At 33.6% G+C, this 18,693-nt stretch overlaps 1 protein-coding gene across 1 annotated transcript; it reads right to left on the bottom strand.

The window, feature by feature from the left end:
• Positions 1-4,039: 4,039 nt before the first annotated feature.
• LOC133180675 (uncharacterized) lies at positions 4,040-16,005 on the bottom strand. The gene is made up of 3 exons (XM_061315142.1): positions 14,334-16,005; positions 8,072-8,218; positions 4,040-4,455 (listed from the first exon to the last, which is right to left on the bottom strand). The coding sequence occupies exons 1-3, from the start codon at positions 16,003-16,005 to the stop codon at positions 4,040-4,042; spliced, it is 2,235 nt and encodes a 744-aa protein (XP_061171126.1).
• Between the last annotated feature and the right edge of the window lie 2,688 nt (positions 16,006-18,693).

Here is an 18,693-nt window from a genome sequence, read left to right as displayed (position 1 = left end):
GATGAGATTGTACCAATCACTGATCCAGATGCGGTCTGACGTCACACAAGAAACATGTCTAATATTATTAAGATCTGTCACTTTGAATGATTTATGCAACACAGGTGTAGACATCAGTTTCAGCACACAATCATTTCTTACTTTTCTTTTTTCTGTTTCCATAACCTGGATTTCACTCAGTAATTTAATCACATCCTCCATCTTTATTTCCTCACAGAGAGAGTACAGCATGTTGTGCAAGATAAGGAGTACCTTTTATCTTTGGATCAGAGGTTTTCTTAGGAATAAGAGAAATGTAACCGGTCTCTTTGCTGACTGTTCGGATCTTTGTTCATAGATCTCTTTTTTGTAAAGGTTTCTGATCTGTTGTTGTTTTCTATTCATAAAACGTTTGTGTCTTATTTTTACATCAAATATCACAGTGTCAATTATGTCCTTTAGTCTCTGAGCTTTTGCTGGCATCTTTGATTGACAGTTGTAGATCTCTTTGTGGCAAGTTTCTAAATCAGTTTGGATTCTTGATAGGAGAAAAGAACTGTTATAGAGATTCTAACTCCTGATGTTGTGGATGATTATTCTGTGTTGTTGACGGTCTGTTCTGTTTTATAAGCTGTTTTGATGCCCAGTATTTTGTGTTTACGGTGCTTTATCCACTGGAGAAAAAAAAAAGAAATGTTATCGGATTTATGTATTCTGTGCATTGTACACAGGCAGGTAGTTCACATGACTGACAGTACTTGTCATAAATCATGTCTGGATGTCTCACACAAGTCTCTTGCATTAGTACATTTTTATATTTCTCTCGATAAATCACAACATCATGGTATATGGTATCTAGATCAAAAACATGTCTCTCTTTACACTGAAGACATAGGTCATATTTACACGTGTTACAGTAAATTTCCGTGACCCTCTGACATTGGGAACACTGCCGTACTTTATACTCGGTACTCAATCCTTTCAAGTCCATAACGTGGAGGGTCTTTAGGTCTTTGAGAAATTAAGCTTCTGAAATTATATTACGATATAGATTATGGAAAAGAAATAAAAGTGAAAACAACTCAAAATGAATATAAATACATTTGAAATGTTTGATATTTTAAAGATATAATTATTTAAAAACAAGTTTAACAATACCTGGTAGTGGAAAGCTGCTTTGATGTCTTGTAATTTGTTTAATTGATGGAGCACTTGTCAAGGTCTAGCAGGGCGAGTCCAGCAGGGCAAGTTACAGTATTGATCAATTCTGCCCAATTTTCCTCTTTCCTGTAAAGATACACAACAAAATATCTCTGGCTTGTGTATCGGAGAATTCAATGACAATGTCATTAATGTCAATGGGTGGTTACAACTCTTTTTTTCAAATTTAGATGTAGCTATACATGAATTTGTAGTGAATGATAATGATATCAATATGTAACGTCGCCGTAGCGTTCCAAGAGGGTTAACTCTAAATTTTCAATCCTCGGAATAAAATACACTGAAGTTCGTTTAAAAGTTTATTTACACTATTTACACATAATATTAAAATCACAACAACATCCAAGAATCACACATTAATTTTCCACAATATTTTCACAATATGTTAAAACGTATATCCTATATGTCAACTCCTTTACTTCTCTACTACAAGTCTCTCTGTCTGAAAATATCCCCCCTATATATAACATTTGGGCATTGCTCGCGAGGAGCAATGCGTTTTGACCATTACATAATAATTTAGCATTGCTCGCGAGGAGCAATGTTATGTAAACAACTGACTATCTAAATATATAATAACGGAATCAAATATAAACAAACATAATGAAATCATTAAATATCGTTACAACTTCCCCCCACTTAACTTTTGACTCCGTTCAAAAGGAACTATTCACAATCTTGGGGGAAAAATATTAAAAAACATCATTAACACAACAATAGACATGAAAAATATAATTACACTTGACCCATTGAAACATAGAGTATAACAAAACTTTCTTCCTGTCTTAAAGCAATATAAACATGATCTAAAATCACATTTATAATTTATATTTTCACAATTATTTACAAAACTTTTATACACATTCAAATCATAAATGTCCCTTCATAAGTCTCACATTTACATATTCATCATTAAATTGTTTTGGCACTTCATCCAAAATGTCTGTGGCTACCGCCGCAAAGTCAATGTCTTTAGGGTCGATATCCTCTGAATACACGATTTGCGAATCCTGCGATATTTCTTCTGTCCCGCAAGGGTCGCATCGTACGGTTCGGTTCATGACTAAACGAATGGTTGTCTTTGTCACGGTTACCGTACAATTGTTGTTGACATCTGTTTAGTCTCCTGTCTCCTCTGCAGAATCCTCATCACTTTCAGTGTTCTTAAGGAATGACTTTAATAGCTACCCAAGTTATACTGGTATAACCTGGGTGGGAGCAGTTTACGCTTAATAAACCGCGAATCGGTTTTTAAAAAAGCTTAAACTGTTCCAACCCAGGTTATACCAGTTTAACTTGGGTAGCTATTAAAGTCATTCCTTATAATTTAATTTCCCATCATTAAGTGTAAAAAATAAAACAATTTCTCCTTCAAAAATGCCTTTAAATTGTATGTATTTTAAATGTAACGTCAAGCGGATTGATACGTTTTTGACGTAAGTCATTATGACGTAGGCAACCCAGGTTAAAAGCTATATTCTAATTTTTTTATCCAATCAAATGACGCTTTACAACCAAAATTAAATTATTCGGAAATAATCACATGACGCGTATCCTCAGCTTCTTCTGCGTTCTCCGATATCACGGTTCTTATATCACAGAGTCACTTCCTCCGAGCAAGTTGTCGATGAAGTCGAAGTCTGTAGAATACACAGATATCTCTTCTAAATCGTCACTATCGATTAACTGGTTCACCGGTTCACTACGATCTTCTTCATCACTGGAGATGTCTTCATATAAATGACTAAGAACATAGACAGGTTTCTGCGTCTCTTCATATCTCGCTTTTTCAACTTTTCTTCTTTTGTGGTCCATGTCTTGAACATTTGAAGATTGGTGAACTGCTTACAAGTGTCTTTTTAGGTTGAATTTTCTTAGAAAGAGTCTCTGGCAAAATGAACACTTGTATGGCTCTACATGATTTTCATGTTCTTGTTGGTGTTGGTTTAAATTACTTCTAGTCGAAAACACTGTCCACAAATTTCACAAATCATCTGGTCAGTTACTGTCTCTGAAGCGAACTGGCCTCTTTATAACACATCCATGTCTGGTAGTCTTGGTTCTGGCTTCTGATTGGTTGTAGGCAAGTGATTGAACATTCTGGGTAAGACTATGGCGCGTGTCTGCCGGCGACTTCAAACGTTTCCTCCTCGCTGTCGCGCGTCGCTCGGGGACACGTGCGCTGACTGTCTGGTCACTTGTATATTCCGTCGGGGTCATGGGGGTTTGTTTATTCCCTCGGTATGGCTTTAAGTTGTCTGTATGAACGATTACGGGTTTTGAAGTTTTTGAATGTCGAATTTGGTAGAGTACATCACCTAATCGTTTCACAACATACCAAGGACCAGTCCAATTTCGTGCTAATTTTGATTTCGTTCCCTTTATTATTTGTCGTTGATTTCTCCTCACCAGATCTCCAATGTCGTAATTTACTTCTCGCACTTTTCTGTCATAATTACGTTTTTGACGATTTATGTCTTTTCCTGTCACACCTCTTACAATGTCGTATAATCCACAAAGAGAATTTTCCAGGGTACGCACAAATTCTGCAGGTGTAGATACACGCTCTTCTTCCCGATTAACATTTTCCGTCAGTAATTCAACAGGTAATCTCATTTCTTCTCCAAATACCATTCTGTATGGCGTAATCCCAGTCGTATCATGCACTGTGCTGTTATATGCGAATACAACTCCATCTAAGAATTTATCCCAGTCATTTTTATGTACAGAAATGTACTTTGATAACACATTTTTCACAGTTCTTTTTTAACCGTTCAATCATTCCATCTGACTGAGGATGATAAGCGGTAGTGCGCGTTTTGTTTATCTGCAACATTTTTCATAATTCCTGGAATATCTGGCTTTCTAATTGTACACCTTGGTCCGAATGTAATTCCTGAGGACAGCCATATCTCTTGATCCAGCCTCGGAATATATTTGCTACTGTCTCAGCCTCAATATCGCGAAGAGGAAATATTTCCGTAAACTTGGTGAAATAGTCCGCAATCACTAAAATATACACAAATCCGTTGTTTGTTTTAGGGAACGGGCCAGCTATGTCCACTGCTATTCGCTCAAATTTCACACCACTGAGATACGTTTTCATGTATGAACGTTTCTTCTTACTTGGATGTTTTCGTTCCTTACATATATCACAAGAAGTCACATAATCATGTACACTTTTCCTTAGATGAGGCCAACAATATTGACTTTTATTCATTTTGTCCAGTGTTCTTCTGACGCCCATGTGTCCTCCTGTTTGTGCATCATGGAAATTCCAAATAACATTGTCCCTAAGACTTTTCGGCACACAAATCCGCAAGCGCTCACAATCACTGTCAATCCATTTGATACATAGTGCGCCTTGTTTTACAGTTAGTAATTCCCAGCGAGCATATAGGAACTTGCTTTCAAATCCTCTCCTACTATCTACCCTGGTATTTCTATATTTTCTGTAATATTCCTACATTCCATCATTTATTTCAAACATTAATATTTTTACTTTAAAATGAAAATAATTATATACCTGAATTCAGCCAATCGGGTAACGCACACTATTCAGTACTCTATACTACTTTGTGTAACAAACAAAACCACGTGTACATCCGGGGATTTGGCACTCTCATTCCTATACTTACATATTAACCTATCCCAGAAGTAGTGAATTTTGTAATTTTCAAAGACCTTATACCTACCAATGTTTATGTGTGAAATTTGAGGCCTGTTACTTCAGTGTCTTGGAAACTGTGACCATCTTAATTAATGACACCTCCCTGCTGCAAGTAGTATTCCAGGGAATGAGTAAATTTCATTCCTGTGATCAGACTTGGATATAGTTGTGACTGTAATGAATAAAATATTTATACAATCGCATAGTTTTGTTTTTAGATGTTAATAAAATGATAAAAAGTTACATTTGTGTCAATATTTTCATAAGGGTGGATTCCAGCCAGAATTTGAAAAAAGGCTCCAAAATTTGATAAATCATGGCTAATTAAACAAAATTGAAAGTTTTTAAAATGAGTGATTCAGAATTTTTTTGAAGCTTATGACAAGTAAATAATTTAAGACTCTGATATACTAATTGATTCTTATCTACACCCTCCTGCTAAATAAGTATGTGCAAAAAAGTTTCACCACTCCCCAGTGAAAGGTACTTAGAGAAAAAGCAGGTGCCCCCTATTATATTTGTTTACAATTAATTTAGACAAGAGCAAGTTTATCCTTTTGATAACAAATTAAAGTTTAGTCTCTTTAGTCTTAAACAGTGCTATTCATAAGCTACATTATTGAAAGTTATGCCTAGAAAAGAGGAATTCAGGTCAATTTTAAAAAAATCAAGAAATGCAATAAGTATTACTTCAAACCCCAAAATATTACCATACAATAATAGGCTGGAAAGTTAAAAGATGAAAAATTTACCTGCAATGTACAGAAACTTTCCAACAAAAGACATCAGGTGGATAGTGAGTCTCCGTCTTCTTCTTATCTAGAGAAAATGGTCATGCGGATCAGGCACCAACCTCATCCGGGAAGCTGAAAGATGAAAGTCCTCTATAGTGCTTAAATGAAAATGAATCAGAAAAGTTAGTCAAATTAAGCATAAAGCATTAGTGAAACAGCAATATTTTTCAAGTTTTCTCAAAAATTAACAATTTACATAACTGCTACTAAGCTGAATATTTCAAAAATGAATCCCCCAAGGGTGGGGTACATGTTATAGAATATTATTTGAATTACATGAGTTACAGAGGGTCAATCTGATGAAACAACAGGCAACAAGAAAGGGAAAATAAAGACCTTTGTGTAGCTACAACAAAGAAACAATTTAACTACAAATCCCTCGACCTGCAGTCCAAAGGAAGCAATCCAGAGGATCACACACACTACCAGACATGGGCTGTCCAGACAGAAAAATGTACTCCTTTCACATGACCACCAAAAAAGGCCCTTTTAAGGGTCACCACAATTATTCGTAAAGATACCGAAAGTGCAAAATACATACATATACGAGGAGTTATCAAAAAGTTCGTGGACTGATGCGATAAAATTAATACTATGTAGTCTGTGCTCACAAAATTTATAAAAAACATAAATCAACAAATGTTTAAGAAATGTTGAAATTTTTAGCTTGATACGTTGATTATTTGCCAAATTATTCTAAAATAAAAAAGACATTATATGATCACCCGGCGCTGTCGCCATTTAGTTTCATGACGTCCGACAACGTCATTGTTTCTCAATGTCCACTCCGTCTACCTTATACACTTATCTTGATGTGATTACCTGGAGTTAAGTAAGGACTTAAGTCCATCTTGTTTATGTGACTTTACAATGTCATGAACAGCTGCTTTCAATGCATATAATATTGTAAATGTATCTATACATAAGGAAAGATCCTCACTTGATTATACCAGAATACTTAGCTTGATGGAGTTCAATTTCTACCACAGATGATCAACGTCACTTTTCGACGTGACTGATTTTTGACACCCTCACTACAATTGACTTTAACTGTGCATCTTTCATCTCTCTGAATCTGTTTGGCTATTTAAAACGAGTACACTGGATGTGTTTTATTTTTCTGTAGCCCGTTTAAACATTCCCTAGGTCTATACCAGTTTTTCCAGGTGCGAAACTTTAAAGAATGTTGGAAACAGTAACCCCTCCCCCTTTTTGACGTCATTTTTGAACCCTTTATTGTTTGTACACTCCATATAAATTTACGATAAAATTTCATAGAATTTACAGAATGGGGCAAAAATTGCAAATTTTACGGAACAATTGTGTTGTACCACATGCCTGGATTAACCGGATTTTTTGACGACAAATGCTCATATCAAAAGAGTTTTTCTCAGTTACACTCAGGTAGAAAAAACGTCATATTTGAGGTTGCGCCGCTTGGACATACCATTGCTTACAAAAACAATAACAATTTATTAAAAAAATAAAACTTATGATTTATGGTTTATTCTATCGATAGAAAAGATGATGCTAACTAAATGTATTAAAATTCATTGATGTACCTAAAGCGGTTTTAATTTTATGGCGCTAGTCCACGAACTTTTTGATAACCCCTCGTATTTATACATACATACAAACATTCGTCATTAGAGCAATCTGATACACTTTCTTAACTTACTTTCCTCCTCTGTCTATGTAAACTGCACAAATCTATACCAATTTCTACTTTCTACTCTAACCCCCCCCCCCCGCTCTTTTTACAAAGGACACAATTTCCTTCAAACCCCCACCCCCAAAAACTAATGAAGTTTTTTGCTGTTTTTCCTCTCGGTATGTCTTCAATATTCAAAAAAAGATAAAAATAACTTTTCATGACTTTCAATTTACTAAACATTGTTAAAGTTGGAGTCTCTATAGGGAAAAGAGAACTAATTATTTTCCCATAGAACTCTCTACAAACCTTTTGCCCTCTAAGTCCTCCACAAATTCAAATTCAGACAAATCCTAGGCACCATTTGTAACTTCATCCTAAGCGCTTATGAAAAAAGCCCCGAAAAGAATATAGGGTCCCACGGCGTTTATAGGTCAAAATTACAGTTGTTTACAACTGATAGCGATAGGCAGGAAATGATACTGCCAAAAATATCAACCCCTAGTCTTACAATCTCCCCTGGTATTTCTATATTTTCTGTAATATTCCTACCTTCCATCATTTATTTCAATGAGTAATATTTTTACTTTAAAATGAAAATTATTACAAACCAGAATTCAGCCAATCGGTTAACACACACTTTCAGTACTCTATACTACTTTCCATAACAAACAAAACCACGTGTACATCCGGGATTTGGTACACTCATTCCATCAAAAGCGTGCCTACTTAAACGGTTCGTATACATATACGTACCATCAGAATCAATGCCTTGGGTTAGTCCTACAATGTTAGGGTGACCGTCGAAAGCTTGAAGGAGACACTCCTCTGCGGCTGTAAGGGGTGCTTTAGCTGGGCCACCTCCAGTTTTCGGGCGTTTAAGGGCATCTGTTTTGTCTTTAGCTAAACACACACAAAAGAAAATAATAAGTTACTTACAAAAAAATGGAATGATTGTCTATTGATGAGATAAATCTCTCTCTCCCTCTCTCATCGGGATGTGAATGCGCGCATTAGTTCTATGGATTAATGCACATGAATAAATTTATTGCAAAGTTTATGAATTTTTATTTTCATGTATATTTATGAACAAAGTACATACACCGCTGCTTCATGTTATCGTATTTCTTCGAAATCGTCCGTCTCTGCCGTTTTTCTTTTTCATAAATTTTTCAAACTGCCTACATCGAATACAAGAAATTACTCACGTGCGTACTTTTTAGATATATATTCATATTCTTAATATATTTTTAAACAAAACGAAGCATAATAATCAGATTGAAGCAAACAAGGTACGAATAAATGTTTCACCTATGGGGAGATATTGCAGAGCTTGTCGTCTGGTACTTAAGGTTGAGGGTATATGCTTACCGTTCAATGTGTCGGCAATACCCTGCCAGATTTCATCTGAAACCCGCATATGTTTTCTTCTCACACCAGAACCCTTTATTTTTTTTTAAAAAGTTGATCTTCATATTTTAACAGTTCCTCTGTTCAATAAATTTCTTCTTTGGTCGACCAATTAGCACCCTTTGTTTTCTTTGGTATATTTGGAATTATCTCATCGGTACCTTTAACAAATTCAAAAGTGTTTTTGTCAATAAGGCTTCAATGTCAATTTCTGCCATATTTTCTACATTAGACGACAAATTTTACTGCGACAACAATAGCGTAAAAAAATCCGCAAAAATGCGCGAATAGTTTGTGTCTCACCTCAGCTGAGTTGAGAACATTTTTAACATCAACTGAGGAAACTCTCAGAGGGTTTGGTTGCAGTGGTTTAAGGAATTTTCTCATTTGAGCGAACCTGAAAAATTTGAGGAACAGTATTGAGGTAGAGGAATTTTGGTGATGGCGGGCCCTTTTCTGTGTACCCCGAGTCACTGACCAAATATCAACAGCTCGGAATCTCTTTCAGAACTGTGACAGTTTTCATGGAACGTTTCGGTTTTGTACCAAGTAAAAGTAGCAATGAAACAAATGAAGGATTAAGATTTCGTGTAAAAAGAGAATAATTCTGATATCTGTCATGAAATTAAAAGAATTCAAAGTAATTTGACTATGCTTTAAAATAGTTTAAAGCATAGATTGTATACCTTAAGATTGTTGAAGTTGAACTAAACAAATGAATTCAATAAAAATAATTAATGAATAAATTAGAATAAAACATTTATTTATTCAAGACATTTCTTTATTTTTTTTTCTTCATTTATTTGTTTATTTTAATTATTTTATATATTTATTTAATCTTTTTTTTAATTGTTTTATATTTATTTCCTTATTTATAAAAAAAAGGTTAATTTATTTAAAATGCTTATTCATTTATTTGGATTTATTAATTATTTAAGGTATTCAATGTATAATGAAGTGAAAGTGAGCAATTTTGAATCATTTTAAGCCAGTTAAATATGCATTGCTATATAACTATATGAAAGTGAAATGAACCAAATTCACATGACTGATAACATACATGTATAAGTAGCCGGCCATTTTTCATCTTAAACATTTTTGAAGAGTTATCTGCCCTTGATAAAAAGAGGAAAATTTCAATTTTGTCAAAATTTCTGCGGTAAACAATTAATTTTATTTCATATTTTAATAAAGAGAGAGTTTATGCATATTTTCGCCAAGAAATTTGTATGAAGTTCAAATTACTTTTTAGAATATCTTGATAACACATGTGCTGCCCATAGACTTCAATGTAAAATTCAAGGTGCAATTAATTTGACAGTAGGGTGAATTCACCATGCATCGGACACCCTTGCACTTCAACAAGTTCTAGCGATATCGCTACCGACCGAATATTATCAAAATGGGACTTAACATGTAATATGTGGTTAAAATATAATTTTTTGACACAATCGTGCCTTATTTATTGAGAAAATATCATTAAAAACCGATTTTTTGGTCCATGGATCGAACAATGTTCACAATGCATCGGACATACAATATTTAAACCAAAAAAATATCATACCTTGATCTCGGTGCTTTGAAATTTTAATATGGAAACATTTTTATCTTTTATTTAAAAATTAACCTTCTAATTAAATTTGAATGACTATTTCGATCCACAAATGTGAAGAGATTTTAGTTGCAATACATCGCCTTAGAAAGGCTTTACAATGCTAGTAATATGGCAACTCGTGCCTTTGTCTCGTGGGTTATGATCATCTAGTTTAAAGAAATAAATTGAGTCCACTTCTAGTCGTCATATATCGATAATTTGTATTTTCTCTGAAAATTTAAAGTTCCTATTTTCTATTTCCGTGAAAAACAGCTGTCATTTGGGTTTTACATGAAAATGGAAGTGAAAACCCATGCATCGGAAAGTGTCCAATGCATGGTTAATTTGTGTCCATGTACGGTGAAATAAACACACTAGTCAAAAACAACTCTAAAATATATTATACAAATATTGAATTAAAATCATCAATTATTGGCAAATTTTACCAAGGTCCGACCCGTTCCGTTGACGTCTATTTGAAAGAACTACAACTCTAAAAATTGCAAAATCGTAAAATTCTGGTTACTCCCCTTTGATAATGTAAAATGACGTAATTTCAAGGCCTTTCTTGTGGTATTTTTATCACAACATGAAAATAAAAATCGACATCATTAAAAAGTTTAATTCTTCATCTTTAAGACAGAAACAAGTAAAAACACGGGGAGACTCAGGTTCAATGAAAGTTTATTGCTTGAAGTGTCTGAAGTAAGGTATGTGTCCGATGCATGGTTAACTCACCCTAATCAAAATTTTGCAAATTGCTTTGGTGGAGTATTTTTATTTGATAACACCTTCAAAATGCTACGTTGATTAAAATCGGACCATTCATTTATTAGGTACAAAATATGGTCGTTATACATTGAATACCTTAATTCAATTCAATTAGTGTAGTTCAACATACACAATCTTCGGGTGAATCAAATTATGCTTCTTTTAAGCTTATTCACATTACTTTTATTATATTTTTAATTTCATGATAGGCATCAAAATCATCGTCTCATTACATTACACACAATCTACATCTGAATGCGGAATTGTTTTATTGCTACTTTTACTTTGGTAAAAAAAAAGTTCATCAAAAACCTGTCAAGGTTGTGAAAGACATAACACCTGCAGAGTGGATACGTGCTACCACAGAATTAACAGTGTATAGTGGTCAGTATAAAGGACAAAAGGTATCTGGACTGTGTACCCTGCATCACTTGAAAACTATTAATAGCTCAGAATTACTTTCACAACCGTGCCAGTTTTTTTCTGGAACAATATTTTTGTACCAAAGAAAAAGAAGCAAGAAAACTAATTCCAGTTTAAGATTGTGTGTAATAAAACGATAATTTTATACCCATCATGAAACTAAAAGAAATTAAAAAAAATCAATGAATTAACAAAATAAAAAATACGTAACTATAATTGTTTAATTTAATTATAATTGAATATAGCAAATATGTAAAAAGAAGTGAATAGATCAAATAAATATATGTAGATAAACAGATTAATGAATGAATGAATGAATAGATGAATGAATGAATGAATAGATGAATGAATAAATAAATTGAATAATTAATAAAAATATATATATATTTACATGCCATTCATGCTACACAAGACGCAAAAAATAGTAATTCAATTTTTCTAAAGTAACTTGCATTTATTCTCCTTAAGATTTATTTGAAAAGCTACATGTACCAAACAAAAATAATCAATACAATCATATTAAGAAAAAAATTACGAAAGATATATCAAACAAATAACTATTGACTACATCTTTATTTTTACAAGACTGGAGAATTGCCAAGATTAAGGTTTTTCTCACAAGTAAATAGCAACATGAAAATATTTTATCCCTTTTCTTGAGTCAAAATGAATGTCAGAGGACGGCAGGAAGTGGACACGGTGGTCTGGGACTTAGTTAAGGGAGATCAGGGAGTTGACAGGAACGTCAGAAAATGTCAGGGGTTAGACAGTGGTAACAGGGGCAAAGTCAGGGAACCTCAGGGAGTGGACAGGGTAGTCAGGGACAACGACAAGGGATCATAAGAGAAAGTCAGGGGGAGGCAGAAAAATTTCAGGACTGACAGGGATAAAACAATAACGTATCGTTGTTTCAAAATTCTTTTATTTGATATAAAACATTGAATTTTGATAAATCCTTGTTTTTGCATTATTCTGAGAGAAAACAATTGAATGTTATTTAATCACAAATTAATTAAGATTGTTCATGATGGAAGTCAATGATCGACAATTTAGTCTTACCTATATTTTTAATAAATCTGAAACTTTTCTATACGCAAAGAAGAGGAGACTTAGAAAGATACATATATAATTTAATGTCAAAATTCGGTTCATTCAATACAGGGAATATAATTTATTTCGGAAGAAAATACTCTATATTACAATATTTTTTTAGACCATTTGAATTCATCAGCGGACTTTCCATACACATAAGAAAAACAGATTGATTTCTTTAAATTATACCCTATAGCATGTGTTTATGGAAAAAAAAATAAAACAAGTATTTAAACAGATTTTTTTTTGGTAGCGAAAATTCAAAGGCTTGTGCATAAGCTGTTCATAGTGCTCGAGTTAATACGAGTTAATATTTTGTTTTATAATACCTAAAAGTGTAAGACTCATTTTTCTACACTATAACCAATGTCGTGTTTAGTGATTGGTGTTTGGAAACTTTATTTAACAATGTAAAAAAAAATCAGTCTTGTTATATCAACTGAAACATCAGATCAAGTCTGTGACACCATCATGTGTAGTGTTTATAATATATACATTCCAAGTTGAATTCTCAAAAGTTCTTAATGATGCCTAGATTGTCTTTTCCTATGAGGTCCATATAATTGTGGAGGTTGAGTATGCCTACAAACAACATTAACAATAATGTGTTAACATTTAATAATATCTTTCCTTTAACTATTTAGAATTAAGGTCAGGATCTAGATAGTAAATGAATTTAGACTGTCTTTATGGTGCTAAATCCATTATGTCGTCATAATCAATTTCAACTTTCTTTTTCCCATACCTTACGGCTCAAATAGAATTATGTAGACAATAAATTATTTCCATGGAATTCAATTTGAAATCATGTGAAAATTATCCCGATACCTATATTCAATTTTTTTATTATTTTAAAGAGGCCAGGAACATACAATTTACCGTTTTCTGAGAGACTGTAGGCAATCTGGATACATATCCTTTGTATGATATGGAAAAAAATCCCGTATTCATGACTGGTCTTCTTAATTTTTCATTACAAATGACAGCTTAAAATATGATTTTTCATTTTTTTTTACCTACAAATAATGCCCCGAAACACCTTATTTGACCAAGCTAAAGTTATAAAGCATCATTTAAGGAATTTATTTCTCAAAGTTGAGAAATCTTTAGGCACCTTTCATTCACTAGATCTTGACCTTAAATACAACCTCAAAAACATAAATAATTTTTCTTTAATATAGTATTTATTCTTACATTGTAAATTAAAATCATCTGTAAAAACTGTACAACAGCTCTGTTTTGATTTTGTTTTCTGCGGGATTTTGTATTTCTCTGTCCACCGTTTCTCTTAGATCCTCATCTTATAAACAAAAAAAAATCTACATCGGTTTATGCTGTCACCAAGTATCAACACGTAAAATGTAGTTTTCATCCAAAGGATTAGATAAATAAATTGTGTTAAAATATATTGTCTGGTAGTGATAAAAAGAATCTACAGAGCAGTGATATCATTTCGTTTTCTTTCAATTCACATGCAACATGTTTGATACATGTAATTAATTATCAATATATGGCACATACTTTTGGGTATTACTGCTTGAATCAACATTACTTATCACTTAAACTTAATTTCGTTTTGTCTTCATAAGGAATAAAAATATTGCCTGCAATTTAGCCCTGCAACTGTATGTGTGTTCGGATTTATCTATATCATGAATAACAGTGACCTGTCAGATAGTCTTGTGTTTATATATGTATACTCATGTCTAATTAATAATATAAAATTACCCGTAATATAATCCCGTCGAGTTATGTATCTGTATACATACAAAATATCGCTATCCTTTGAACCCACCCAGAGAAGGTTAGTATTGTAGTCCAAACCCAAGCCACATGGTTTCATCTGATGTTGTGTATGTATCTGTGACAGGAAGTTCCCATCCTTATCAATCATATGTACTGTGCGGGTGTACTCATCAGACACAAGGATGTTTGACAGCGCGTCTGTACAGATTCCATATGGTAATAGTCGAGGTTCTGATGGACATCCTGTGTAGGTGAAGCGATGCCTTCCTCCTCGATCTGTCACCACTACACCACACCACAAGTCAGACACAATAATATCTCCATTGCGGTTCTCTGTGATGTAGATAGGAGCTCTATACAGTTCCTGGCCTGTTTCATTGTGCTTTATTGTCTGTAGGTGTTGTCCTTTTTTGTTATAGCGCATTACTTTACTTTCCCATGAATCAATATTATATGTCCCAAGAAGTAAATCTTCATTGGCGATGGAACAGTAGATACAATGTGGTTCCCATTCGTCTGTGTTCTTTATCACTAAAGAATCTGTTTCATCATTTAACAATTTTCTTATGTTACCATAATAGTCTATGTAAATAACTTCACCTTTAATGTTAACTGTGTGTACTCCATAGCTCTGCGTAGGACTCTGATTTTCACTCCAATGATAACTTACTACTGATAAAAAAGTCATGTGAACAAATTTGTCACCTGTTGTATTTGCAAAGATGAGACCTCTACCATCACAAATGCAGATCCGGTCTGATGTAATGAACGAAATGTGTGTTACTCCCGAAACATGCATCATATTGAATGATTTGTGTAACACTGGTGTAGACATCAGTTTTAGTACACATTCATTTCGTACTTGTCTTTTCCCTGTCTCTATAATTCGGATTTCAATAAGTAACTTAACCAAGACCTCAATATTGGTTTCCTCAGTCAGTGAAAGCGTTATGTGTTGTAATAAATTGGGAGTGTCCTTCGTTTTGGGCAAGCGGGTTTTCTTAAGAAATAAGAGGAACTTTACCGGCCTGTTTGCTGATTGTTCAAAGCTGTCTTCATAATTCTCTATGCTGGCAAGGTGTCTGCTCATTTTTCGGATCAGTTGTTGTAGTCTCGTAATGCATAAATATTTGTATCTGGCTTTAACATCACATATGACAGTGTCAATAATGTTATTTAGTCTCTGGGCTTTTGTGGACATCTTTGACTGATGTTTGGAGATTTCTGTCTGACAAGTTTTTATATCAGTTTTTATTCCTGTCAAGTGAAAACAATTATTATAGATAGTGTCACTTCTGATTTTTTGAATGTTTACTCTGAATTGTTGGCGGTTTTCTTCATAAGCTCTTTTGATGTCAAGTATTTTGTGATTTCTGTGTTCTGTACATTGAAAACAGGCAGGGAGTTCACATGAGTCACAATACTCCACGTACATGTTGTCTGGATGTCTTGCACAAGTTTTTCGTTTTTGGATGCATTTATACTTTTCACGGTAAATCACAACATCATGATGTTTGGAAAGTAGAGCAATTACATGTCGCTCCTTACACTGCAGACACAAGTCTTGATTACACGTGTTACAGTAGAAACCTGTGGTCCCTTGACATTGAAAACACATCCGTACTTTATACTGGGTGCTTGATCCTAAACCCATGATTTAGAGGACCTTCATTTTTAAAACACAATATCCTGAAAATAAATAGTAGAAAATAAAGAAAGTTTTTTTTAAAAGGCTAGCTTTTGATATGAATTTTTTTATTTATTCGTTATTGATTTCTTATTCTTATCATTTTAATTTCTATTACATGTATTTATAATTTTGAAACCATTTTAGTGCCTAGGAGGAATAGGCATCCTCAGGCGATTGGTCACATTTTCCACGAACCTCTAGTTTTGATCAAGTACACACAGTGTTTCCATGATTTAAAAGAATGGTTTATATAAAATTTGTAGGAAACATGAAATATATGGCGATAACGAACAGTATTCGAGCTCAAAATACCATTAAACATTACAAAATAGGAGCAGAGCAAACACGGACCTCTAAGACATCAGAGGTGGGATCAGGTGCCATGGAGGAGTGAGCATCCCCTGCCGACCGGTCACACCCGCCGTTTGCTCCTCGTCATGATCGGGAAAAAGAGAGGTTGAGATTTTAAACTTGTACGCGTACGTGTACGTGTGCACAAACTTTGACGTACACGTCTTTTGTAATTTGTCTTTTGAGATTTTAATGACATGTAACATGAACGTGTAGACTGCAATCGGTGTCACTGTTTCAACTATTTAGTAGTTTTGTGACATTAGTTTGACTTCAGTTAGTGAACAAAACATGGTTAAAATAAGTGTTCTTGAAACGTAACATCCTAAATAATGAACAACAATAACAGTTTTACTCTTAAATTGACTAGTCTTTATTGAAAAAGCTAGAAGTTTACATCTACGTGTAGATACCTTTTTACAAGTTGTACAGTGCAGGGAACTAATTATTTTGTTACATAAACCAGCATCAGCATAAGCATTAGTAGCATCAGGATCGAACTATCATCAGGATCAGCATTTAAAAAAACAGCATTACCAGGATCAGCATCAGCAAGCAAAGGATAAAACCAGTATTGACCTACATAAAATCAGCATTATCCTACTAGCATCAGAAAATCAATGAGTTTTAATTCAGTAAAAAATTAAAAAAGAAAGAAAGAATATTGGTTAAAGTATTCACATTATTGATACATAGTGAGATATTATAATTAAATGATAGTAAAAGGCACTTTTATTGCTTTAAACGGCAATGCTGAAATTCATTATCTACTTCCGGTAGCATGATGCTACTTCCGGTAGCATTGACCTAATTATAAAGCAGCATCAGGATAAGGATAACTAGCATTAAATCAGCAAGCAAAGGAAACATTCAAATCAGCAAGCAAAGGAAGCATTCAAATCAGCATTGATGCTGTAACAAATTTAGTTCACTGCACTGTAGGAACTTGTAGAAAACTTATCAACACCAAAACGGATGACGTAATACGCAATAAATTTAGGGAATCCCCCTACTAGACGTACCCGTACACGTATGAAATCGCAACCTCTCTAATGACGGAAAAATCCGTCGACAATTCAGTGTGTAATTAATGGCCTATACAATTAGTATGAAAAACGTCGCTCAGCATTTGACTCAATGATATATTGTATTTGCTGACAAGGTCATTATATTGACCATAGAACTTACGAAATGATGATTTTAAACGAGACTGCTGATATTCTTGTTTCATCAATTTGTTTGTCAATAATTTAGGCTGTACAAAGTTAATTCTAAGTTTAACGTCAACTCTAAAGTTCAAAATCTACGAGGTAGGGAGGAAAAAAATAAACAAACAAAAATTTTATACATTTGTGAATTCATTCAAATTAACCTATTCAGTACGTTAAAAAAACACTGTTGATTAATAAGAGTATTGAATATGACATCTATGACTAATTTCCTAAGGAGAGTTTTTCCTTAGTTTGTATATTGGTTTGAATCTTTTTGTGAGCAAACAATGTAGACTGAATGTACAAGAGAGTGGTTTTTAACTGGCCTCGTTTGTCCTTTGTATTTATATTGCCACGCGTCCGTGGTATCCTGTAGGAAAATGCTTCTTCTTGTGGGAATAGTTGATCGATATCTACAATTAAAATTACGTTGAAAGTATGTAATACATTCTTAAATTGAAAATATCCCGAATTTGAATTCTGCAGTATTTTTACTCATAGTACAAGATCTACTAGACTTTAGTTTGGAAAGTGTAAATACTGTATTTGGACCAAAGCCGTTAGATTATTTACCTTGAATTCTACACACATGACAAGATATTTCACTTCATGGAATACCCCAATCAATTTCCTTACTCCCCTTCATTTGAAAGGCCCTATCTTCTGTAAGCTTCTCCCTGCTCAAATGGCAATGACTAATATTATTTTCCCCTAAAATTGTAGCCATTTGTAGGTACATGAATACTACATCTATGAAGAAGTCAATAATCTTAATGTTCCTTTAAATTTTTACAGAAATATTTTAAGATGAAACTATTAAATAAAATTTAAATGATGCATCTCACTGTATATTATTAAATCATTGTTTTTGACACACTTTGCACTCCAAATACAATGAATATTCAGCCAACATAATTACGAACTGAGAGTCTGTGATACGAAGACTGACAAAAACTCAACAAACTAGACTTTGTCATTAACTTCAATCATAAAATCATATATTTTTTACTTACATTTATGATCCCATACTGTTTAATTCACTAATTTTCTTTTAAGAGGGCTGGGTGGTCGTGGCCATTTTTAGACTATA

Source organism: Saccostrea echinata, unplaced genomic scaffold (genome assembly GCF_033153115.1).
Source record: "Saccostrea echinata isolate AGI-Se365-2 ecotype Australia unplaced genomic scaffold, CSIRO_AGI_Sech_v1 ptg000007l, whole genome shotgun sequence".
In the NCBI taxonomy this organism is placed as follows: Eukaryota; Metazoa; Mollusca; class Bivalvia; order Ostreida; family Ostreidae; genus Saccostrea; species Saccostrea echinata.
Note: the sequence above shows the minus strand (reverse complement) of the source record. Positions and strands in the feature narration are given on the sequence as shown.